This window comes from Octopus sinensis, linkage group LG11, assembly GCF_006345805.1.
Source record: "Octopus sinensis linkage group LG11, ASM634580v1, whole genome shotgun sequence".
NCBI classification, from domain to species: Eukaryota; Metazoa; Mollusca; class Cephalopoda; order Octopoda; family Octopodidae; genus Octopus; species Octopus sinensis.
This window is the reverse complement of record NC_043007.1, coordinates 23,279,911-23,307,410: the sequence shown is the minus strand read 5'-3', so window position 1 is coordinate 23,307,410 and position 27,500 is coordinate 23,279,911. Positions and strand designations below refer to the sequence as shown.

Below are 27,500 nucleotides of genomic sequence, written 5' to 3'. Positions count from 1 at the left end.
GAATTGGAAAACTTCGGTCCCCCGATATTACCCAAACAATTTGTAGAAAAAGAAAACAAACTATCATTGAGGGAGGGTTTCGATCTAAAGCAAGAACAAAGAACAAAAAAAACAAACAAACTATAAAGCAAGGGAAATAATTTTAATAAGACTAGTTCAACGAAAAGTTTTCGGAAACAAAGGCAATGCCAATCGTTTTCAAGACTTGAGCCACTGTGACTTGTCACCGCAACGCACATGTTTCGTATATATTAAAGCTCTTCAGCGTCGTACGTTTTACTTGGATGGATAAAATAAAAGCAAGCAATGTATAAAGAAATAGAGAGAATGTAGTGATGTTGATTATGAGAATCAACAACGTGGATGAAGAAAAAATACTTCCGAGGAGTGTTATAAATGTTAAGTATAAATACCGTATGGCTTTATAAATGTAATAGGATGAGTTAAAATTGATGAAATGAAATTATTATCCAAGTAAATTAATAGATATGTGGGATCTTACCGAATTTGTAATTACATTGAAAGAGATATCTATCATTAACTACATTACTGGTAATAAAACAAAGAAGGCGGAGCTTCACACATGAGAAACAAGAAACGAGAGAGAGAGAGATGGATGGGAGAGAAAGGAGCGAGAACGAGACAGATAAAAAGAAAGTGAGGGAAGAAAGGGAGAGAGAAGAAAGATTAATAGAAAGAGAGCCAGAGAAGCAGAAAGTGAGAGAAGAGAGAGAGAGGGAGAGAATGGATAGAAGGGAGATGAGATTTTAATGAGAAAGGAGAGCATGATCAATTTGTAAAAGGAAATAACTGACGATAAGAATCAGTTATTAGGGGAAAATAGAGAGTGAAAGAAAGGGAGAGTAGAGTTGATTAGGCACGAAGTGAAACCGAAAAAATAAAAAAAAGGGCGGTTACGGTTATTGAAGCAAACAGGAAATAAGGAGATCATTGAAGGACAGAAGAAAATGAAGGGGAAATGATATGGAAAGACGAGGAGAGACAGAAGATAAAACAGAAGAAAAGAAGAGGAGAAAAGAGGAAGAGAAACAGATTGAGAAAAAGTAGACGATATAAAAATAAGAGATGCTTAATGAGAGATTAAGTATGAGACGAGGTAGTCGAGTAGAATGGAAAATAAGAGCGGGAAGTAGGCTAAAAGAAGAGAAAAGAATGATAATGAAAAATATTATACGGGGTGATAATTAAGCATATTGATTAATAATTAAATGAATGGTTAATGATTTTCTTTTGTTTGACATAAGGACATTTTGTAAGGCATGATGGTTAATCGATCATAGCTTATGACGGATAGTTTATTATTATTATTATTATTATTATTTTTTTTTTTTTTCTTCTTGACTCTGGACTGATGAAAGTTAAGACGAACTTAAAATATAGAGAAACGAAAGTACATACTTCGTGACATTCATTCCGGTGTGCCATTTTTTCTGCTAATTTTATCATTACCGTTATCATCATCATCATCATCATCATCATCATCATTATTATTATTATTATTATTATTATTATTATTATTATTATTATTATTATTTTTAAGCACGCCGGGCGAAATGCTTAGCGGTGTTTCATCTGCCGCTACGTTCTGCGTTCAAATTCCGCCGAGGTCGACTTTGCCTTTCATCCTTCCGGGGTCGATTAAATAAGTACCAGTTACGCACTGGGGTTGATATAATCGACTTAATCCGTTTGTCTGTCCTTGTTTGTCCCCTCTGTGCTTAGCCCCTTGTGGGTAGTAAAGAAATAGGTATTTCGTCAACCCTCATGTTCTGAGTTCGAATTCCACCGAGGTCGACTTTGCCTTTCGTCATTTCGGGGTCGTGGCGGTTTTCTGTTAGTCAAAGCTGGAGTGTGTGTGTGTGTGTGTGTGTGTGTGTGTGTGTGTGTGTTTGTCTGTGTATATATTAGAGAGACAGTGTGTTGTGTGTGCGTGTGTTAGAGAGAGAGAGAGAGAGAGAGAGAGAGAGAGAGAGATTGAGAGAGTGAGAGAGGGGAGAGAACACTGCAAACAATGAATGAAATAAACATGGAATGAAAAAATCGTAAACATAAAAGTTCGTTAAAATCTATCTTGTACTGAATATTTAAATTTGCGAACTTCAAATATTCAATAATAAATGGAAGTTCAGAAAGTAAATTTTCCTGAAAACTTCAGTTTCTAAAAAATCTCACTCGCTTAGTAAATATTTCTTTAAGCAGTTTATACATTTAGTGTGCTAGAAATAGCAGCGATCACATAGTTATTACTGTAAGACTTATTAGCATTCCAAACAGCCATGCCAACAAAATCACTTCGTAATTTAAAGAAAAAAAGTATACTGATATATTAAAAAAAAAATTATTTTATCAAAAATAAGCCTCAAAATTATACAGTTATTTTGTCATTCAATAATTTTTTTTTTTTACATTGCGTATATAAAATAAATTGTGGGTTTTGTAAATAGTGAATTAAAACTTGAAATGAAAACATTGAAATGAATATATATTAAATTATCATTAATGAAAATAGAGGCGAAAGAAAGAGAGAGAGAGTGAGAGACTGTTGCTAATGTAAACGGAAATTTTTGGCTGCAATGAATTAATATTGTTTATTAAATCTACTCAGCAGTGAATCGAACGAATATTCAAATTTGTAAAGAATTTGACGTTCAAATATTCAATAAACTTCAGAAATCGAAATTACAGGAAATTTCTGGAAACATGAATTTATAAAAAAAATTCCAGATGGTTAAGCCTTTGATCTTTTCACTTTGACAGGCAGATTCAAAAAGATAATTTTTTGTAACTAAACACTTTTAAACTTCGTATACTGGTAGAATGTGTCACATAAAACGTCTTTTTCTCGCGGCGTTCTTGAGAAAATTCTGTAGTTTGTAAGCTATTTGTTGTTAAATTTCTCGTATTTCGGCAATTTCAACCAACCAATGACGTCTATTGAGGTGAATACAATTACTGCCGTTGTTTGTCAACAACAACTTCCGCCACGAGAAAAAGATGTTTTATGTGACACATTCTAGCAGTATACGATGTTTAAAATTGTTTAGTTAAAAAAATTATTTTTTAAATCTGCCGGTCAAAGTGAAAAGATCCCAAGCCTTTAATAATTATTTTCTTTTAGTAACTGTCTCATGCCTAAATAATAAGCAGCTTTCACCATTATAATAAAGATAGGTTACGAAGGCAGCAAGTTCTCAGAATCGTTAGCATACCAGGCGAAATGCTTAGCGGTATTTCGTCTGTCTTCGCGTTCTGAGTTCGAGGTCGACTTTGTCTTTCGTCCTTTCGGGGTTGATAAATTAAGTACCAGTCGAGTACGGGAAGAGCGCGATGTGATCGATTGCCCCCCCCCACTAAAATCCAGGCTTTTGGCCTATAGTAGAAAAGATTATTATTAAGAAGGCGGCGAGCTGGTAGAATCGTTAGCACGCCGAGCGAATAGATTAGCGGTATTATGTCTGCCGCTACGTTTTGAGTTCAAATTCAGGCGAGGCCGACATTGCCTTTCATCCTTTCGGAGTCGATAAATTAAGTACAAATGAAAGACTGGGGTCGATGTAATTGACTTAACCCCCTCCCACCAAATTTCAGCCCTTGTGCCTTTAGTAGAAGGGATTATTATTATTAAGAAAGCGGTGGCCTGGCAGAATTGTCAGAACGTCGGGCGAAATGCTTAGCGATATTTCGTCTGTCTTCATGTTCTGACTTCAAACTACGCTGAGGTCGACTTTGTCTTTCATACTTTCGGAGTCGATTAAATAAGTACCAAATTTCATGCCTTGCACCTTTAGTAGAAAGGATTATTATTATTATTGTTGTTGTTATTAATGAGGGGAGAAGGCAGTGAGCTGGTAGAGTCTTTAGTACGCTTGGCAAATTTCGTCCGTCATAAACGTTTTTAGTTCAAATTACGTTGAGGCTCACTTTACCTTTCATCCTTTCAGGTTCGATATAAATACCAGTTGAGCATTGAGATCGATGCAATCGACTTAAACCCTCCCGGAAATTGCTGGTCTTGTGCCAAAATTTGAAATCGTTATTATTATTAAGGAGGCGGGCTGGCAGAATTGTTAGCACGCCGCCATAATATATATATATACGTGTATATATATATATGTGTATATATATATATATGTATATATATATATATGTATATATTATATATATATATAATATATATATATATAATATATATATATATATATATATATATGTATATATATATATATATATATATATATATATATATATATGTATGTATGTATGTATGTATGTATGTATACGCACACATGTATATGATATAGTCCGTTACAGGTGAAACTTCGCAGCTTCAAGTTTCATATTTAGCTCAAAACTAAACATTTGGACTAAAACTAAATAATTCCGAGACGAAAAACAACCATTCCATCGGGGGAGTTTTTATCTGTTTCGTATTATATACATCTCTCTTTCTTTCTCTGTATGCACACATTCACACACACAGACATACACACAGACACAAACACACAAACACAGACATACACTTACATACCGGAAGGGAACTAGATAGTCACATGCAGAGATAGGCAGACATGCGTACAAAATACTGTTTTTATTTTTACCTGACACTGAGCAGGTGGCCGGTTTAAAATAAATGCTGAATCTTCAATCAAAACGAGAAAGACATACATACACATATATCTGTATATATATATATATATATATATATATATATATATATATATATATATATATATAATATATATATATATATGTACATACACACATATATGTACAGAAGTAGCATCCTATTATGAGCTTATTGTTCAAGGCATCGATAAAATTGTCATTTTAAAGGTATTTTGTAAGGCGAAAGAACCAATATTGTCACTAAAGACTATGAACACCAAACTTTTACACTAAAACTATTCAAAGTGTTGGATGATGTCGCGATCTACTAACAATGCGTATGTCTGAACTGTAGCGTCTGCAGCGAGGTAATAAGAAGAATAAAACCCGAGGCGACAACTATCTCAAAAACATTATCGAAAATGAATTAAGAAGTATATAAAAGAAAAATGAACTCCAGCAGAGTAAAAGAAACTGGAATCATATAAATGTATATAATAAAATACCATCATTTGAAATAAACTTCTAACGACGAAAGATATTTATTCATGTTTCGGTCTGCCTCTCTTCTCTACGTTTGTATATGTCTGCATGTACAAAGGAACATTTGAATATTTCTGTATGCGTGTTCGCTTGTAAGTGTGTGTATGTGTGCTTCTGTGTATAGAAGTGTATTCATCAATGGGTATGAGTATGTGAGTGAATGAAGAAGTGTATCAATTTATGCATCTTTGAAAGCACCCCAACTACTTCTGAGTGGTATAAGTATGGCGGAATGTGGTGCATTATCGTAAAACATATACGATTACTAAGCTGTGAACATTTGTTTTAAGCTAAGTTGGGAATAATAATATAATGGACTATACTGATAAAGGCTAATCGTCATAAAAACTTTGGGGATAAATTGAAATAAGAAACAAACTAATGTACTGTCGCCATGAAGAAATGAAATAAAAGCGCGATAAGAAAATTGAAGAGGCGATTTAGTGAAAATTATATAAAACGAAGAAAATATACCGGAAACATTGAAACGGACAAAATGATAGCAACTATATTGCTGTGGTGATGTGGGTGTCGGTGCTTAAAAACTTTGAAGTAAAAGAATGTAAAGCATCGCTCATGTTCAAGCGATTGTTTAGAAACATGGACAGCGCTTCTCTGTTTCAATTCATATGTAAAAATGGCGGTTGAGTTGCAGATCAGAGGGACAGAATGCCTTGAAGTACTTGGTTACGTCTCATTACGTTTCGAGTTACAATTTTGCTGAGGTTGATTTTGCCTTTTATGTTGAAAGTTCGATAAAATAAAGTACCAATCGAATACTGATTTAGTTTAAACAATAAATCCATTCCCCCAAGTTTGGAGTCTTGAGCCCGTACAAGAAATCATTATTCCTATAAGTTTATCTAATATGTACTTCAACTGTTACTTGTATTTTTTAAGATGATAACATGATTTAAGTGATATTGGTGGACTTCGATGTCAACCTGTGACGATCTGCCGCGACTCTCAGCGGAGGACATAAAAGCTGATTTCAGGAACTGAAGTGACAGATATGTCAGTCAGTTGTGAGACGTAATTCGCCAACACAGGATGGTGTAGCCAATTTTAGTGGGAAATCGTATAAGGAATCGGTTTATCAATTTTTTCATCCTGATTGAATGGAAAACCCCAAATGGATGCCTGCCACCGATAGTGTTTGGCCTTGGGATTTGTTGATGGACATGGCGAAGCATGGTCTCACCGGGAAATGCGATATACTGAAGTTAAACGGCATGTCTGACCCCAAGGGATAAAGCTGCATCCTTGAAATGAAAACATTTTCACCCCTCCTGCACCCTGTAACAATGGTGGCCTCAATCAAGTGAGGCGTCAAGGACTTGATTACTAAGCGGGTCCCGTTGCACTGTTTAGGCGGAAGCAAGTTTCTGATTAGCATAATTGGGCATCCAACCTTAACCTAAGAATGTGAGGTGGAAGCCCTACTGGTTCCAATGAGTTGAGAAACTCGATAGGGTAACTGACAATGTCTTAGGGATCAGAGGTCTGGTCAATCGATTTGTAGATGCGCTCCTCACCCGGAATTCCGCTTCTGAGATGGCCGTTGATAGCACTGACAGCTACGTTTTTGTGGGCCAGGATGGTTCTTTCACTGAGCCAATTGATGTCTGCATAATTACTTTCCAGATTGGGGAACACTGTTTCCAAAAGATCAGAGATGGATATTTCGCCCCTATCATTCCTAAGGACCTTGCCTTCTCCAAGGGCTAAAATGTCTTCAGCAAATGCTGCAGACGTGCTATTACCAAGCAGGTGCGCACGCATGTTTGTGCTTAAGGTTCCCTTTAGGGATGACAGGAAGGGTTTGCCGGAAATCTCCTGAAAGCAATAGAATTACATCACCCATAGAAGCTGTAGAATCCCTGATACCTTTCAGTCACCGGTCCAGTGCCTCAAGGGCACCCTTATTGGTCATTGTGCATTCGTCCCATACAATGAGACGGCACTGTCTAAGAACTTCAGCTTCCTCTGAACTTTTGCCAATGTTGCAAGTAAGAACCTCGGCCCTCACCAAATGTAACGGCAGCTTGAATGCGCTGTCCTACCTCCCGGCAATAACGTAGCTGCCATTCCCGAGGAAGCAACGGCTAGCGCAATTTGTTTCTAGCGACGAATCTTAGCGAGTATTAATTTTGTTACAAAGGATTTGCCGGTACCTCTAGCAGCATCGAGGAAACAAATGCCGCCCACCTGTCTTTCAACGGCACTGACGACAGTTTCGTACATCAGCCTCAGATCAGGGAGCAACTTCGGTTCATTTACTCTCAGGTACTCCGCAAGGCCAGAAGTAACTTTGGTGGGAGTGTGTTAACGTCCTGTCGCAATGATGATGGCAAACCGAATGTGTTCAACGCTGCCCCACTCATTTTGAGCATTCTCGATTTCAATCAGCGCATTGTTGTAGATCAGGTCATTGTATCCAATGTCAGCATTAGGGTACTGTTGCTTTCCCAGTCATCATTTACCTTGACCATTTGTTGATGAAGGTCTGGATCTTTTTGTAGATGCTGCAGGTGGCTCTCCATGTTTCAGAGCTACACAAAAGCACAGATTTTACGTTTGAACTAAATAAGCAGAGTTTATTTCGAGTTGAGATGGCAGTGGACTTCTATACCGGCCGAAGAATAGCGAAGGCTTGCCAAGCCGTCTTGCTTCTTGCCGTGATGTCCTCGTCTGATCCACCTGATTTGCTGATCTTGCTGCCAAGATAGACAAACTCACTAACATCCTCCACAGGTGCCCCTTCGATTGTGATTGGCTCTTCCAGCTTGTTGTTGATACGCAGCACTTATGTCTTTTCCGGGCTGATCCTCAAGCCCACTCGCCATGAAGTTTCTGTCAGGTGGTCTACCTTATCTTGCATGTCTTGCAGGCGATGTGACAGTAGCGCGAGATCATCTGCGTAGTCCAAGTCTTCCAGCTGAATAGCTTTTCCGGAGGTAGCGTAGGCTGTCATGGTGACCCAGTCAAGCACGACGAGGAACAGGAGCGGTGACAACAAATAGCCCTGTCTAGCTCCCGTGCTGACCCTGAATTACTCTCGAACAAATCGACCCCAGGACTTATTCTTTGTAAGCCTAGTACTTATTCTAGCGGTCTCTTTTGCCGAACTGCTAAGTTACGGGGATGTAAACACACCACCATCGGTTGTCAAGCGATGTTGAGGGGGACAAACACAGAAACACACACACACTCACACACACACACACATATATATACATATATACGACGGACTTCTTTCAGTTTCCGTCTACCAAATCCACTCACAAGATTTTGGTCGGCCCGAGGTTATAGTAGAAGACATTTGCCCAAGGTGTCACGCAGTGGGACTGAACCCGGAGCCATGCGGTTCGTAAGCAAGCTACATACCACACAGCCACTTATATTTATACTTACTTTAGAATATATCTATAAACTTTATACAGATGGATATAAACACTTCGTCCCTGTTTACAATATCTCAGCTTGCAAGAAAGAAGGGGTATCAGCAGGATGAATTATGAAATTACGATAGTGTGTTGGGATTTTATTAGTTACCAAATACCGTCGCTAATCATCCGTAGCGGCATTGATTAGAAATCTACTCTTGAGTAAACCGGAGAGACCCATTGGCATACATAACACTTTCTTGTTAGCTGGTTCGATTAATAAATTACTTACTGGTGCATTAAAAGTACCTCGCTGACTATAGTTTAACATGTGCGCGCGATGTGTGTGTATGTGTGTGTGTGTGCGTTCGTGCCTGTCTATGTATATGCAGATGTATGTATATACAATATAAGTAATATATATATTAGATATATATAATATACATATAAATATGGGCGGTGCCCCAGCATGGCCACAGCTCGTGAGGTGAAACTAGATAAAATAAAATAAAAATAAAAATAAAAACATATATAATATATATATATATGTATGTATGTATGTATGTATGTATGTATGTATGTATGTATGAAGTCAGTGTGTAGTATGCTGCTGGTATTCATATAAATGATTGTATTTTCCAATTACTGCCATCAGCACCAAAACACACCCCATAGAAAACAAAAAACAAAACAAAAAAAAAACGAAAGGAAAAAAAAGAAGATAAGACAAGAAAAACCGACACACTGGCATTATCACCCCTTTTAGCAATAATTACCTTCCCAGCACTACAATGACTAACGACCAGGAAAATATCATAACAATGGCAACAGCAACAACAACAAAAACACTGAAAAGGGGGAAATAACAATTTAAATTGCTGTATTAAAATAAAACATCAATATAAGCAATAGCAACGTGAATAATAAAAACAAGAGCCTAATCAACAACGATGACAGCGATGTCAATAGATACAACAACAACAAGACAACAATAGTTACAGTGTACATGCATGTGCATGCATAGACAGATAGAGAGATACATACATACGTGCATACATACATACATACATACATACATACATACATACATACATACATACATACATGCATATGTATGTGTATATCTATGTATGTTTGTGTGATTGTGCCTGTGTGTTTAAAGATATCTTCACACTTTATAATATATATATATGTATATATATATATATATATATATACATATATAAATATACATACATATATATATATATACATACATACATATATATATATATATGCATATATATATATATACACACGTATATATGTATATATATATATATATATGTATATATATACACACATATATATGTATTTATATATGTAAACATAACCATCCCTCCAAGGGAGAGAGAGCGAGAGCGAGATTGAGAGAGTGTGTGTACATAAATATGTGTGCTTGTGTTTATGTTAGAGTGTGTGCGCATTTGTATGTGTATTTGTGCATGTTTATTATATACAGTGACCTCTATATGCAATAGACAAAAGTCCGTCATTGGTTTTATTATTGCCAATAATTTAATGAGGTTCCAATTATCAAGAGGAACTTCGCATTTTAATTCACCACTTTCAAATTATCTTCTTAAGCGTTTAGATGATGCGGAGACAATATTAATTGAAGGCAAATAGTTACATCACCATAATCGATAATATAGCACTGGAATCAGACGTTTTTCCAATACTGGATTCGATTATTTTTTCTTATCTTCTGGAAGACAATTGGATCAACGTGACTACGTTTCGATAGGAATATGAGAAACCAGCTTTGTATACGTTGTTAACTCTTTCAGGAACCAGTGTTATCTATTGAGCCGGAGATTCAAGTCAGTTTCTATAACTATGAGGTCATCAGATACAAATCTTCCACCTGGATCGAAGGCCAATCCATTGAAAACAACTTACTAATTAACTTATGGCAGTTATGCTTTCAACGTGAAGGTGAGAAGTGTGGAATAAGGATCTTTCCTCCGAAGACCGAAGTACGAATATTTAGCTATACCGTATCTAGTTCTGAAAAACTCCTTTTGAGAATATATCTAACGAGTTTGACGACCGGTGGACTGCAAATCACCTCACATTTGGAACTCTGTAATAGCTGAAGTACAGTCCGAACACACTAGTTTCGGTGTAGGTAGAACGACGCTTGCATTTTGAAGATGTCTTTGGTTAAGTATCGATGTATGAACAATATTTGTTCTGGCTATAGCGGTGAGCTAGCAAAAACGTTAGCACGCCGGGCGAAATGCTTAGCTGTATTTTGTCTGTCTTTACGTTCTGAGTTCAAATCCTGCCGAGGTCGACTTTGCCTTTCATCCTTTCGGGATCGATAAATTAGGTACTGGGTTAAGTACTGGGTTCGATCTGATCGACTGGCCTCCTCCCCCAAAATTTCGGGCATTGTGCCTAGAGTAGAAAAGAATATTTATTCCGGGTCTTTGCGGTATTTATTCTGGGTCTTGCAGTACTTATTTCGGCTTTTGTGTTCTGAGTGCTATTCTCTCCAAAGTCAACTTTGCCTTTCCTTCTTTTGGAATCGATAAATAATGCTTGTCTAGAACTGTTCACTGATGGAATCGTTAGAGGTTCGGACAGGATTGTTTGCAGTATTTTATCCGGCCCTTTGTATTCGGAATTCAAATCCTGCCGCGGAAGTTATTAGAACTCAAACACACTCGTAGTTAACCTTGAATAGCATTAGTAAAAATCTTTATCGCGATCATGATGAACGTTAATACACCCACACACACACACACACACACACACACACAATTCTAAACGTTACACTCCTGCATTAAATCCAACAGATATAATTTGGTCGGCATAATCCAGAATCCGTGGAAACTGGCAAAAAGAAATCAATCCGTAAAAAGTTTTGTACAACAGTTTATTGAATTGGTTAACCGTGAAGAGTGAAAGAATCTAACGTTTCGGACAAAGTCGTTCTTCAGTGTGAGAGAGAAAAGAGAGAGAGAGAGAGAGAGAGAGAGAGAGAGATGAGGGAGGGAGAAAGAGAGCTAATGTACATAGATCGTATTGACCATGTCGCAAAGTTGCGAATGAGAAAATGGGTGATGTAGACAAGCTGATGTGATCAAAAACAGAGAGAAAAGAGAGAGACAGAGACAGAGATAGACAGACAGAGAGAAAGATAGATAGATAGATAGATAGATAGATAGATAGATAGATAGATAGAGAGAGACAGAGACAGAGACAGAGAGAAAAATAGAGAGAAAAGAGAGGGAAGAGGTAGCCAAGCCAATAAACAGTGGTGGGAGTAGTGTGAAAGCTGCATAACGAGTAGGAAGTAAAATGAGAGGAAGAAGCGGTCAGAGTTTATAACATGAGTACTTTCGTGGTTGGTTTCAATCAAGGGCAGTCAAAAACAGTAGATGTTAGTGTTCCTAGTATATGATGTGTTTGAGGATGTAATTAACTTTTATCCTAAGCGTACAATACGTGCAAGAAATTTGACTACAGTCACCTATATTCTGCGATGACAGATTTTGTAGAGTGAAATACGAGCGGTAATGATATATTATCTTCAGTCTGTAGTTGCAAGCCGTAATATAATATAACATAGTTCCGGGAAATGTGGGTCACTATTCAGTGACTTCGAAATGGAAACGCAAAATTAAATGAAATATCAGTTTTGTTAGTGGCTAACTGAAAGCCGGAGTAATACAATTTTAAGTTAAATTGTGGAAATGAGATTATTTCAATTAATTAATTGCGGATTATCAAGAATCGCAGCTTGCTGAGTCAAGCTCGGTGATTTTATGTCACGAACAAGGCTGTGGCGTTTACCAGATCACAAACACTTGGCGGAGAGTTGGCAGAATCGTTAGCACGCCGGGCGAAATGCTTAGCTGTATTTCGTCTGACTTTACGTTCTGAGTTCAAATTCCGCCCAGGTCGACTTTGCCTGTCATCCTTTCTGGGTAGATAAATTATGTACCAGTTTCGCACTGGGGTCGATGTAATCGACTTGATCCGTTTGTTCGTCCTTGTTTGTCCTCTCTGTGTTTAGCCCCTTGAGGGTAGTAAAGAAATATATATCACAAACACTTACCTCTCAGTGATAAAGTTTATATGATTCTAAATATGGAAATCAAGTCGTTGTCCATCAGTGACATCCCATTCTGTGTCAAGAAAAAAATTTCTCCGCGATTAAAATCCACAACGGAGGAGCCATTAAGGGAGCTACTACCACTATCAGCCACATATTCCTCAAATTACATCCTATCGTCTCAAAAAAGATACATTAGGTTATATAAATTTTTCTTTACTACCCACTAGGGGCTAAACACAGAGGGGACAAACAAGGACAGACAAACGGATTAAGTCGATTATATCGACCCCAGTGCGTAACTGGTACTTATTTAACGACCCCGAAAGGATGAAAGGCAAAGTCAACCTCGGAACGTAGCGGCAGACGAAATACGGCTAAGCATTTCGCCCGGCGTGCTAACGTTTCTGCCAGCTTGCCGTCTTAAACATTAGGTTATATAGTCCTAGATACATTGTGTCTAAAGAAAAGATGGCGTGATCACAGTTGAAGTGCCTTTGATTGCAAGTTTGTTCAGTCAGGGCTGTTTATTAACTCTAGGGCAGTAGTTTAATAGCACTAGAGTTGATAATAATAAACTACAACAAACGCTCCCAACAAACTACAGTTTCTACCCAAGGATTGACAATATCCCCTATGAATGTATCACTGTGAAAGCAAGGGTAAGGTCTATCATATTTCACCTTTAAAGCAGGATCTCTCTCTGAGACAGACATGGATTAAATTAGGTACAATTTACACTCTCACTGAATAATGCAGACAGACTTAAACCATTTAATAACACATAGAACACTTTAACATGGTGCGAAATAATGGAAGAGAGTCAGATTCAACATATGCTTAAAACATGAAATATAAAGCTCTATCTTATGTTTACTATTTGGTAAGTATCGGAACACAACAAATATTGCTTTATTCATAAGAAATTTTCGTTACCGAAAAGTATATCTAAAGCAAACCAATCTGAAGAAGCTCATTCAACTCCTGACTATAACACTGGAAGTGTTTGTAGTCAGTCTTGCGATGTAACGAAACACTCCTAAATTATACTGTGCCTGTGATGGTTGTTATTGATGACCGACGCTCGACCACTTTATGCACGGCTGAAGTTTGTAAGCAAAAATAGTACTATCCGTAACCACACTCTACCAATTTGCTTATTCGTGGTTCTGCTATTTTATTCACAGCTATGTTTATTCCACTGTTTTTCGCTATAATTATCCCATTACGTGATATTAGATCACTGAGAGTGAAGCTCTTAAATCAAGGGTAATATTGTTAACAACCTGCAATACGAACATACAACTGTAATCAGAAGGATACACAACCAAAAATACATTCTTACCCTATTTCGTCGCTCATGGTTTTCGTCTGTGTATTTCACGAGTCAGCTAGTAATTCCGAGGTGCAAAAACCTTTAAAAAGAGAAAATAAATAAATAAATAAATGAATAAATAAATAAATAAAAGAATAGGAATACTATAGGTTACTAAAGTGGGAAGACGAGGTCCATCCACCAATTCTCTTCAGGGAGGATCTAAAATTGTATGTCGCAAATGACACCCGCCAAGCTGGTCAAGCAATTTGGCGAGGGCTTTGAGACATCCTTTGCACTGGGTAAATACAAGATGACAGGACAATGAGACAGACTGACAAGCCGAGCTGGCTGTTTAGAATTCCAGAGATGGAGATTATAAAGGACCTGGAAAATTTCGCTTTCTTCAAATGCTTTCGACATGAGTAAAAAAAAGCTTTGCAGATGAGAATGAAAAATGAACATTTTGACATTCAAAAACATTTAAAAAATCTCATCTCAGTAAAAAACTATCTACGTCAACATATTTTCAGCCTGAGTCTTAGTATATTCTTTGTAGTATAGGACCAGACTATAGCAGACATAGATTCCATAAAGTGTAATACGAGAAATATACAAGAATAACAACACGATGAATTTAACGCCCAATAACTGTACATTACTAGAAGAGAAGTGGTACGGGAGTACTTAGCAGATATTATCAAGATAATATCTTTTATAATAAAAAGGGCCCTTCATAATAGGCGACACCAGTGCTAAACTAGCATGCTTGGACTATTTATTTAGATCGCTATTGTACTGGCAACATAATAGCCAATAGTCAACAACTCCTAGAACTGTGCTTATCACAGTTTATGTGTCACTAACATCTACTTTGGTTTCAAAAGCCATCATAGAGTATCCTGGAGATACAGTCTAAATGTCTGCGCAACATAATCATTGTCACTGTCAAGTGTCCTCATCTCAAAAATTGTTTGCCGACTAAAACATACCACAATGCAGTTAGTTTGTAATGCAGACGATTTGCTTGTTTGCCTGAAGGTCAGGCTGCAACCAAAGAAGTTTCAGTGAGACTAGCTGAACAGGTTTCTCTCAAGGCAGCAGACTCTGAGAATATTTCTTCTTCAGTACAAAGAACATCAGATAAAGTTCAGTTTGGAGACAACCTTAAAACAGTCATTCACACTATTACGATAGAAGCTTTTGCATGAAAAAAAAAAAAAGCAAAACCCTATCGAAAGTTAGAACCTCGACTGAAATTTTGAAATACGGTGAGCCAATCTTCCCTGAATATCTCTACAAACTTCTTCATTTCTAGAAAATGAGTGCAGTTCCACGAGATAGATGGGATACTACATAGGGCGGCGAGCTGGCAGACACGTTAGTGCGCCGGGTGAAATGCTTAGCGGTATTTCGTCTGTCGTTACGTTGTGAGTTCAAATTCCGCCGAGGTCGACTTTGCCTTTCATCCTTTCGGGGTCCATAAATTAAGTACCAGTTACGCACTGGGGTCGATGTAATCGATATAAAGAAATAGGTATTTCGTCTGTCGTTACGTTCTGAGTTCAAATTCCGCCGAGGTCGACTTTGCCTTTAATCTTTTCAAGGTCGATAAATAAAGTACCAGTTTCACACTGGGGTCAATGTAATCAACTTAATCCCTTTGTCTGTCCTTGTTTGTCCCCTCTATGTTTAGCCCCTTGTGGGCAATGAAGAAATAAGAATCATTAGCACACCGGGCAAAATACTTCGCGACATTTCCCCATCTACACGTTCTGTGTTCAAATTCCACTGACTTACCCCTCCTCTGAAACTGTTGGCCTTGAGCCAAAACTTGAAGGTAATTTGTAAGTATATTAGTATAAGTTAAATAATGAGGATATGAGAGAATACAAGCGGAAAATGAAGTGAAAAGGGGCAAAATAAAAGAAGTTGGATGACAGCCCACAAAACTTCAATGTAACTTATCGAATATTTAGTGCATAGTTAATGACATGACACATTTTTATGGGTCGGTTTCTTTTATCTTTTGCTTGTTTCAGTCATTGAACTGCAGCCATGCTGGGACACCGCCTTGAAGGAGTTTAGTCGAACAAATCGATCGCACTCCTTATTTTTGAAGTCTGGTATTTATTCTATCATTCTCTTTAACCGAATCGCTAGATCACAGGGGCGTAAACAAAGCAATACCGGTTTTCAAATAACTACTTAACACACAGCTATGCCTAAAAATAAAAGCAAAAAAAAAAAAACCGAAAAAATAACGTCAGTGATGCACAAACATATAAAATGGAAACAGAACTAGTTCAAAGAGATCTCATATTCTACCATAAGTGCATCTCACAAATACTATTGGGTGTGTCAACAAATATACTTGATAAAAACATAATTCATTTTTAATAGATTATATATCTGGTATATATGTTCGTGTGTGTGCGTGTGTATGCGCGTGTGTATGTGCATAAATGTATGTATGTATGTATGTATATACGTATGTATAGTACTTTGCTATCGGCGAGAAGTTCAAAAGAGTGCTCAATGCCAATGGGTAAGTATTATTTATGGCTATGAGAGCTGGAATCTCATATGTAGCGATTCGAATTTCGCGTTCCTGCCCATCATACTTCTAACTCGATACGAAATGATGGATCCAAGGCGATCTTGTACAGTACATTGGATTAGCAACCTATTCTCATTATAAAACTGATGTATTACTAGAAACGTTCAACGACAGTCCGATGTACAGTCCTGCACGGATAAAAACACTTTAAAATGGTTGCATAGTATTTTCACTAAGGTCCACTTTACGTATGCGTATCTCTATCACCTATCAGGCCCCTCTCTAGGTTCTGCACTGAACGCTTTAGCTTATGAGCTTATGCAGAGTGACTCGGTAGCATGTACTACACGCTCGCTTTGTGTATATACCAGGGACTGTATTGTCCAATATCTCTTTATTTAAGACAGTAGGTTGTAATTTGAGGAGGGTTAGGCAGCTTTTTCTAGCAAGCTAAGCGACTACATAGCGGTTCCCTTGTGCGGGGTTAGAGTCAATGTTGTTACGTAGCACCCCGCCCATTCAGTCTTGATTGAGTAACTGCATGATCAAAATCTTTCTGGTCATAATCATTCCATCTCTTATTCATGCACAATATATCTAGGAGTATATTATCTAACGTGTAAGACGACCAGAATACGAGTTTTGAGAGATCTGACAGCTATTTCTCACAGACCGAGCAACCACGTAGAAGCTACTCAAAAATAATGACGCATTTAGAGGAGAAGGGGTGAGCGAAAAAGCCTAAGTTTGATCACGGTGATGTAATGAACTGGCGAGGTATTGACGGGAGTATGTTAGCAGAGGGTGGGGGAAAAGTGTATAGAAAAACGCGACATTGATCAACAAAGGCCAATTAAGATAATTACTTGAACGGACATTTTCATTGTTTGTAAAGAAAACTGACAGTTATATTGTCTGGCGGTAAAGATCTATAATGGTGATGGTGGTGGTGGTGGTGACGGCGGTAATGGTAAAGGTGGTGGTGGTGGTGGTGGTGGTGGTGGGGTGGTGGTAGTGATGGTAATGGAGGTATCGTTTTGAGTTCTATAAGGCGTTGGTATGCTGAAGTGTTGCATCCAAGTGGTGCTACGATATTTGTAATATGGTTGCTGTAGGGCGGAAAGTGACGGTGGTGAAGTGAACGAAGGATTTTTAAAATTCTTTCCTGTACAAGAAGCCATTTAATCACATGTCATCCGCTATACATCTTCGTATACAATCTCCTCTATTGTGAAAGTAGATTAACTGAATTAAACATGCAGTAAGTAGATTTGAACTTACGCACATATGATACTCTCGACCAATATTTACCCACTTGATTATCTCACATTTATATTCATAGGCGCAGGAGTGGCTGTGTGGTAAGTAGCTTGCTTACCAACCACATGGTCCTGGGTTCAATCCTACTGCGTAGCACATTGGGCAAGTGCCTTCTACTATAGCATCGGGACGACCAAAGCCTTGTGAGTGGATTTGGTAGACGGAAACTCGAAGAAGCCCGTCGTATATGTATATATATATACGTGTGTGAGTATGTTTGTGTGTCTTTGTTTGTTACCCCAATATTGCTTGACAACCGACGCTGGTGTGTTTATGTCCCCGTCATTTAGTGGTTTGGCAAAAGAGATCGGTAGAATAAGTACTAGGCTTACAAAGAATAAGCTCTGGGGGCGGTTTGATCGACTAAAAGCGGTGCTCCAGCATGGCCGCAGTCAAATGACTGAAACAAGTAAAAGAGTAAAAGAATACATACACACCAAAAGACATGTGCATGTATTATATAAGAACAGTTGTGGATTTCTAGTTGTATAATTTTCATTGTCATATCTTTATATTTAATGTAAATAGTAAAATAGTGTTATATAATCTACACCTGACGATTGGCAGTATAGTCGGATTGATATGGTATTCAATTTCGAGAACTTCTATTTGAGCAATACCGTTAGATATATTGCCATGAAATGCGCGTAATCTATATAATTTAACATAGGATTCAGAATAAGAATTGTAATGGGTTGTCCGGAAAGTTCGTGCCGATATATATTAGCTTACCTATCGACTTATTTTAGAACATGGTTGAGTCTATAAAATAGGATTTGACTACACTTCCATTTAGAACACAGTTTAAGCTATCTTTTCGTGGAAGAAGGTTTATGTTCCTATAACTTGTGTTAATTCTGTAACCCTTTAAAATGGAAGTTAAGAAAGTTCATTTTCGGCACTTGATGCTTTGGGAACCAGACAAAAATTGCTGCAGCTCGGCTGGGAGGTGTTACCCCACCCTGTATATTCACTAGATATTGCTCCTTCTGATTTCCACTTATTCAGGTCTCTGCAGAATAGTCTTAATGGTAAAAATTTCAATTCCTTGGATGACGTAAAAAGACACCTTGTTGAATTCTTTGCCATGAAACCACCTCAATTCTGTGAAGAGGGTATTTTCAAGTTAAAGAAAAGATGGAGACGCATTGTGCAACAAAATGGTTCATATTTGGTTGAAAATGTAATGGCAAGTATTTATTGACCTTTTTCTTTCCTTTAAAAACCGGCACGAACTTTCCGGACAACCCAACAGATATTAATTTTGATAAAATTTAATCTTATATATCTCTATCATAGATAATGTCGTTCAATGTTGATTGAGTTGCTTTAAGGTGGTTCTGTCTCTTAACCTATGACCGGAAATATGTATGTATATATATATATATATATATATATATATATATATATGTGTGTGTGTGTGTTGTGTGTGTGTGTGGTGTGTGTGTGTGTGTGTGTGTGTGTGTGTGTGTGGTGTGTGTGTGTGTGTGTGTATGTATATATGTATATATATATATATATATATATATATATATATATATATATATTTATATATATATGTATGTTCCTCATGTATATGCAGTTTCGTTCTTGCATAATTGAAATAACTTTAAGATAGATTGCTTTTATAAATTACAATATTACTACTCTTATAACTTTCTCACCTCTGATTCCATTTTATCTAATATGAATAATATAATGCATCTAATAATAATTGATTCGTGTGTATGCTTATACATGCAAATATGTATGTACATTTAAGTATAGGTATATGTATTTATGCATATTTATATATGTAAAGCATAATATATTATACATGTATGTATATTCTTGTAATTGTCATTTTAGTAAATAAATAATTAAATTGACATAATATAATGTCTCAAAGTTGATGTACCACCTATTGATCCCTCTATTTTCTTATTGCTCTCTCTCTCTTTCTCTCTCTCTCTCTATATATATATACATATACATACATATATATATATATATATATATATATATATATATATATATATATAATATATTTATATATATATGTATGTATGTATGTATGTATGTATGTATGTATGTATGTATGTACATGTGTGTGTATGTGTGTGTGCGTGCGTGCGTCTGTATATGCTAACCGAAAGAAAGCTTTTGATTGTTTCACCTTGAGTTATCAGATTCATGAGAAAGGAAGCAAAATTTTGAATGCATAGAAGTTTAGAAAAGTACATGACTAAGCTTAACAGCGAAGAAATCGCAAACATAAAGGAAGGACGAAGATTTAAAACTATAAATTTTGCAAAAGGAATCTAAAAATCAGTGACTGTTTAAATAGAAACAGTATACTGGTAACAATCATACCTTATATACACGGAAAACAAATGATTGCAAAAAGTGTAACTTTAACGGTATTCGTTTTTACTCTAGGCACAAGGCTCGAAATTTTTGGGGAGGGGCTAGTAGATTAGATCGATACCAGTACACCGAAAGGATGAAAGGCAAAGTCGATTTCGGCAGAATTTGAACCCAGAACGTAAAGACAGACGAAATACTGCTAAGCATTTCGTCCGGCGTGCTAACGTTTCTGTCAGCTCGCCAAAACAAAGGTTTTCTTAATCGAAAGAATAGTTAAAAGAAGCGGGTTGGTGTCTTATATTTTTTTATATTGATAGAAATGTGTAAAGATGGTGAGCTGGTAGAAATCGTTTGCACGCCGAGCAAAATGGTTTGTGGCATTTCGTCCATCTCTACGTTATGAATTCAAATTCCTCCGAGGTCGAAGTTTCTTTCCATCCCTGTCAAGATCGATTAAATAAGTATTAGTTAAGCACTGGCGTCGATGTAATCGACTTTAACCCCTCCAACGAAATTGCTACCCTTGTGCCAACATTTGAAATCAATACCGATAGAAATCCGTAAGGCGGTGAGCCGGGAGAATCGTTACCACGCCGAGCAAAATGTTTTACTTCATTTCGCTCGCCTTTATGCTCTGAGGTCAAATTTCAGTGAGGTTGATTTTTACCTTTCATCATTTCAGAGTCGATAAAATAAATACCAGTTGAGTACTAGGGTCGATGTAATAGACGTAGCTTCTTCCCCGAAATTATTGGTCTTGTGCTAAAATTTGAAATCATTGATAGAAATGAAGGCGGTGATGTGGGAAACTCGTTAGCATGCCGAGCAAAATACTTAGCCGCATTTTCGTACGTTCTGAGCTCAAAGTCCATTAAAGTTGACTTTGTCTTTCATCCTTTCGGAATCGATAAAATAATTACCAGTTGAGCACTGGAGTCAATGTAATCAACTTAGCCCCCTCCCCTCAATTGCTAGCCTTGTACCGAAATTTGAAACCAATTTTGATAGAAACGTATAAATTTGAAATATAATATGAAATATAGTATGAAATATTTCATATGACATATGAAATATTTAAAATGAAGACGGCATACAATTTATGATAAAATAAAAAAGTGTGTTTAGGTGTGGGGTAACGTGAATTAAATAAATTAAACATATACATCGATCAATGTTTTTATACATTGAGATTTGCTTAACTGCTATTATTTACGCGTGTATTTGTAGTAAAGACTACAAAGATAACTTATGTAAACAATTATTTAAATCATGGTGAGGGATAATATGATAAAGAAAAAATTATATAGCATGAAATATTTGATTATACGACCCTAGAGAAAGTATATAATAAGGAAAAAAAATGAAAATATTTGCTAAAAGTCTAGTTGGACATCTCATGAGGAAGGGATTTAATGAAATAGTAAGAGTAAATATGAGATACTTGGGTGTATGTAGGAGTTGTATGTATAATAGCAAAAAATAAAATAGAATAAAAATAGAATTATATTTATTTAACTATAGTAGTGATGGTAAATTGGTAGTATTTATTTTGTTGCTAGACGTTTTCTGCAAGAAAACTGTCAGATGATATATATCATTTCTCTGAATTTCTGAGTAATGTTATAAATATGTTGTGGTTAGTAGAAGTGATGTGTATGAAAGCTAAAATAATTATGTTGTAGTTGAGAAGTAGCAGAAGAGCGACTAGGAATTTAGTTACAAGATAGATATGAACGCTGTTAAAATTATCAAATTATAATCAGCTGTATTTGAGAACATGATTTAGTATCAGAAATAGGTTGGCTACTTAAGTTTGAGGAGAAATAAGATCAATTTCTAAAAGCAACATAAGATGAACATTTTAAAATTGTAACCACATAGTACGTTGTCGGGAATTTGAGTTAACATTAGTGAAACATGTTATAAATGTATAAAATATATGTTTTATAATTTAAAAGGTGAAATTACCACGTGCTTATCAAAGGAGAGCGTAGAATGATTATAAAAAGCTTGATTATATGAAGATGCTGTCAAGGTGTAACTAAATACTTTGGAAAGCATTCCTTAGGGCCTAAGGCTTAGGCGATCATTCTAAATGGTGTTTGAGAGGAAGGAATCAAATATATGAGAGTCATGGCCTTAGTCTTGTTATCCAAGTGTATTCTGAAACCGATTTAGTTGTGACGTTACATTTAAACCAATGTTAGACTTAGGAGAAAGGTGTACGTATTAAAGGGGTTAATATGGCTAGACATAATAGTTGAGGTAATAATTATACACTGAGAGCGTATCTGTATTCCGTTTCCGAATGCAGGGGTCGATATGCTCGGCAGATATTGAATTAACTGTGTAGGTATTTCGGCTCCTTACCAGCGATATAAGCAATGCAGGTGATATCTGTCCAATAACACAAAATTATTTGAATCAGATATCTCTGTCAGCTTCAACGCTTGATCTTATTGAGGAGAGGTTTCTCACTGTATTAGACATGCCACTCGTCTTCTGTCTTGAGTCAGGTGTAGCACCACGCTTTCTCTTTGATAGCTAGTTTAATATTCCTGAACAAAGAGTGAACCGCGGTCAGCTGATACCTTTCCAAATTTCCCCAGTATTTGATCTATCTTCATTCTCATGCAGCATTCATCTTCCTTCTGTACAAGCAGATGTACTGACGACACATATCTATACGCTTTTATTCGTTTATTGTTTTGCTTGTTTCAATCATTTGACTGCGGCCATGCTGGAGCACCGCATTTAGTCGAACAAATCGACCTAGGACTTATTCTTTGTAAGTATAGTACTTATTCTATTGGTTTCTTTTGCCGAACTGCTAAGTTTCGGGGAAGTAAACACAAATATCGGTTGTCAAGCGATGGTGGGGGGACAAACACAAACACACACACACACAAACAAACACACACACACACACACACACACACACACACATATATATATATATATATACGCACTTCTTTCAGTGTTCGTCTACCAAATCCACTCACAAGGCTTTGAACGCCCCGAGGCTATAGTAGAAGACACTCGCAGTGGGACTGTACCCGTAACCATGTGGTTGGGAAGCAAGCTTCTCAGTTTCTCTCCAAATACACACTCAAACGCACGCGCAGCGCACACGTACCCATATATCAGACTGAATCAAAGGTTTTTTTTTCTATTTCAAGCTACAATTAATACGTCAAACAAATTACGTACGAAAAGCATTTATTCATGAAGATATATCCTATCATACTGTATTTTCTGTTGCCATAGTTATGTCAGAATCTCAATTCCATGCTTATAACATTTGGCGGGTTTACAGGCAAAGAAACTCCATGCACCCGTTTTCAATTTCATCTACATTTTTGAGACTCCATCCGTGCGGAAAATGAACCATGGCTCTGAAACGCTAGTAATCTGATAGTGCAAAGTTTGGACTGTGGGCAAGGTGAGGTAGCACTTCCATCCTTTCAAGTTCCTCAAGTTTGCGTTTGGTTACATTGGCAGTGTGTGCTGGAGCACTGTCAAGCTATAAGAGAGCACGTCTTCGATTGACAAATGCCAGGTAGCGGGTTTCCAAAACATCACAGCAGTTGTTGAGTATGCAGGTAAGCGTTTATAACTTGGCCGACTGGGACGAGCTCAAAGTGCAAAACCCCTTTAAAATTCCTCCAAACACACATGACCTTCTTTTCAAACCGCTCTTCTTTGACAACTGATTCTGAAGCCTGGCTAGAACAAAGTCATTAATTTCTCTTATTAGGATTCCGAATATAGATTTATATTTCATCCCCAGTTACAATTCGACGCCAAGGACGGGCATCTCGAGTATTTGCCAGGAGCTGTTTGCAAATATTCGCACGTCGTTGAGCCTGGTCGTTAATCTGTTCACAAAGAGCTTCTCGACACCGTCTGTCACGAGGCCAATCTGGAAGTTTCGATTGATGGTGCTTCGTGAAGACCAAGTCCTGTCGACAATGTGTGTATACTTGAACTTGGCTGGTGTACAACCATTTCAAACAAGTTCTCATCTTCCACAACAGGTGTCCCTGAACTTAGTTTGTCTTCGAGTCTGGTATCACCTTCCTTGAAACGTATGAACCTGTTTTGTGCTACACGTTCGTTGACAGTTCCTGGGCCTTCTACATCATTAATTTATTTGGCCACTGCTCTTGCACTAAGTCCTTTTTTTGTCATAGGTAGTGTAAAATGGCTCTAATTGTAATTTTTTTTTACCACTCATTATCAAAGCTGTATAACAAAGAATAAATAATGTTTTTGCGTTACTTATGAAAATAAAGAATAAACAACTTAGCAACAACTAGACAAGTTGTATCAGATTAATGATATAACATGGGAATACAAGTTGCCATAAATCATCAGTCAAAATCTGAAAAAAAAAATTATTCAAGCTTGTAAATATTTATGTGGTGTGTGTGTGTATGCACACATATACACTAGCAGAGATATTTGGCGTTGCTTGGGATAAAAAAGGTATACTTTGTATAAATATAACACACACACACACACACACACACACACACATATGATTGATTGATTGATTGATTCTAGTTTCAGCTCATGAGCTGTGGCCATGCTGGGGCACCGCCATTTGGTGTTGCTACTTGGTTTCACTTCATGGAGGCTTTCTAGCAACTGCTATTTGGTGCATGAGAGAGTTCGATGCAGCTGCCCTCATCTGCCCCTCCTGCCGTGAAGTTGGTTCATCTGGGACACCTGACAGGAAGAGATCCAGCTTCATTTTAAAGACATCTGTATCCACCCCATGCAGGTCTCTCAGGTTCTTCGGAGGATATTGAAGAGCTGTGGGCCTCGGAAGCCCAGGCTATCACAGAATCTTGTCCTACATCTTGATGGCAGGTTTGGAGTCCTAGGCACCACGCAGTGGCGCCCAGTTCTGGCATTTGCGTAACTCTCGATGCCAAAGTTCAGGACACTTCCCTCCAGGATCTTCCAGATGTATATTATGGCATATCTTCCCGCCTACGCTCCAGGGAATATAATTGTAATCTCTTGAGTCTTTCCCAGTAGCTTACATTCTGCATAGAGGCTATCTTCTTTGTGTAGCTTCGTTGGATCGCCTCAAGTTCTGTGATCAACTTGACACTGGATGGTGACCATAGCTGAGAGCAATAGTCAAAGTGGCTTAGGACAAGTGTCTTCCAGAGGACCATCATGGTTCTTGTTCTCTTGTTCTAAAGGTTCTAAGAATCCATCCAGCCAGCCGTCTACATTTCATTGTCAGTTTAGCAACATGTACATGAAAGGTCGCGTCATCACTCATGTGAATACCCAGGTCACGCACTGATTGTGCCTCTGGGATTGCAATCCCTCCGGGTCCAGTGTATTCATTGGGTATTGCATTCAGTTTTGCATGCTGATAGTATAAAGCTTGAAACTTTCCAGCATTGAACTGCATGCTATTCTTTTCAGCCCACTTGTATATTTCGTCCAGCTCACATTGCAGGTGTTTAGTGTCCTCAGGGTTCTGTATTGCCTGTGAAACTTTTGTATCATCTGCATAACTTGTGATCGTGGCTCTCTGCGTGGCTGAGGGCATGTCTGAGAGGGCCATTATGAACAGTAGTGGTCCCAGAACAGTGCCCTGCGGAACACCGCTCACTATTTGTGTGTTAATGGAGGTGGCCCCATTGGCTACTACCACCTGACTTCTATCCTTCAGAAAGTCATGAAGCCATTCTCCCAGTTTTCCAACTATGTTGAGATCACGCAGTTTGTGACATATCATTCCATGATCGACTTTATCAAAGGCCTTTGCAAAGTCGAGATATATCACTTCCACATTTGAGTGGTTGAGCAGCCGTTTCAGCACCCAGTCATAGTGTTGTAGGAGCTGAGTTAAACAGCTTCTCCCTGGTCGGAAACCATGTTGGGTGTCCGGGCAGCAAGTCATTCTCTTCAAGGAAGGTGATCAGCTTCCTTCTGACTATTCGTTCCATGACCTTGCTGATGTGTGAGGTCAGAGAGATAGGTCTATAGTTCTTGGCTTCCGCTCTGCTACCTCCTTTATGAATGGGGCATATTTTACCTTCCTTCAGTTTTCCTGGAAGTTTGCCAGCTGCAAGGAAGCTCTGAAAGAGGAACTGCAGTGGTCTTGCTAGGACTCTCTTACATGCTTTTAGGAGGATTGCCGGGAATCCATCGGGGCCAGTAGCTGAGTCTGTTTTCATTTCATCTATAGCCTTGGTTACATCGTCTTCCTTTATATCGATGTAATCTATCGTCGCCGCCTCTGATTTTATATCTGCAGTGGTAAAAAAGTCAGTTGGATTGGTGATTTGGAGATGCCCAAGGGGTGGAGTGAAAACACTCTCGAATTGCTCATTCAGTATTTCACTTACCCTCATTGGTTTTCCTGTAAGTGTGCCATCCTTTTCGAGGAGTGGCCCTATTCTACAGTGCCTGTAGCTATTTCTTTGGCATACCTGTAGAAAGCTCTGGGGTTAGATTTTATGTTTTCTATAGCCCAGGCTTCTTTGTCTGCTCTTTCTTTTTCATGGGAGAGTTGCAGACATTTTTCGATTTCCAACAGTTTTATTTTTAGGCGGGACTTTTCACTGCTTTCAATCTGTTTGTTTAGGCGATTTGAAATTTTCGTACGCCGTCTCATTAAAATTTTCCTCTCTCTGGGGATTTTGTTCTTGTGTACAGTGGCCTTTCTCTCTGGGACACATTTGTAGCATATGGCTTGCATTACAGACATGAATTGTTGAAGTTTCACGTCGATGTCTGGCGAGGAGAGACATTTAGGCCAGTTTTGTTTGAGGATCTCTTTCTCAATTTGTTTCCAGTTTGCCTTATGGTAGTTCAAGCTGGAAAGATTTTGAGGGTTTCTTGTAGGCTGCATGTCCGTGCTCTCTTTTGGCCCGTACATGGTCAGCTCTATCATGTTGTGATCCGAGAGTAGTGTCGGTGTCACTTCACATTATGGATGAGATCCATGTCATTTGTGAAGCAGAGATCCAGTGTGTTACCTGCCCTGGTTGGTTGGAGTATTACCTGCTCCATGTACAGGGTGTTGATGAGGTTCAGGAGGGACCTCGCCTGTCCTCGTTCACATCTTGTCATTCCTGGGAGAGAAAGGCCCTGGGCCATCTGACATTGGGCAGATTGAAGTCTCCCATAAGAAGCACACCTATGTGTTGTTCTAATGTGGTTAGAATTTCTTCTATTTTTATAAGGCAGTCTTCAAACTTGCCCACATGGCTTGGGGCATCTGGAGGGCGATATGTAGCACACACAACTACATCAAGTTGCCTAATA

General features: G+C 37.9%; 1 protein-coding gene across 6 annotated transcripts in view; it reads right to left on the bottom strand.

Moving 5' to 3' along the window:
- The window catches only part of LOC115217220 (soluble guanylate cyclase 88E), a 441,284-nt gene that overhangs the window by 288,570 nt on the left and 125,214 nt on the right, over positions 1 to 27,500 (bottom strand). For all 6 annotated transcript variants that reach the window (XM_036507237.1, XM_036507236.1, XM_036507240.1 and 3 more), the window contains exon 2: positions 14,006 to 14,075. In XM_036507237.1, the coding sequence (XP_036363130.1) occupies positions 14,006 to 14,022 (17 nt within the window). In that variant the 5' untranslated portion in view covers positions 14,023 to 14,075. The remainder of the gene's footprint in view (positions 1 to 14,005; positions 14,076 to 27,500) is intronic.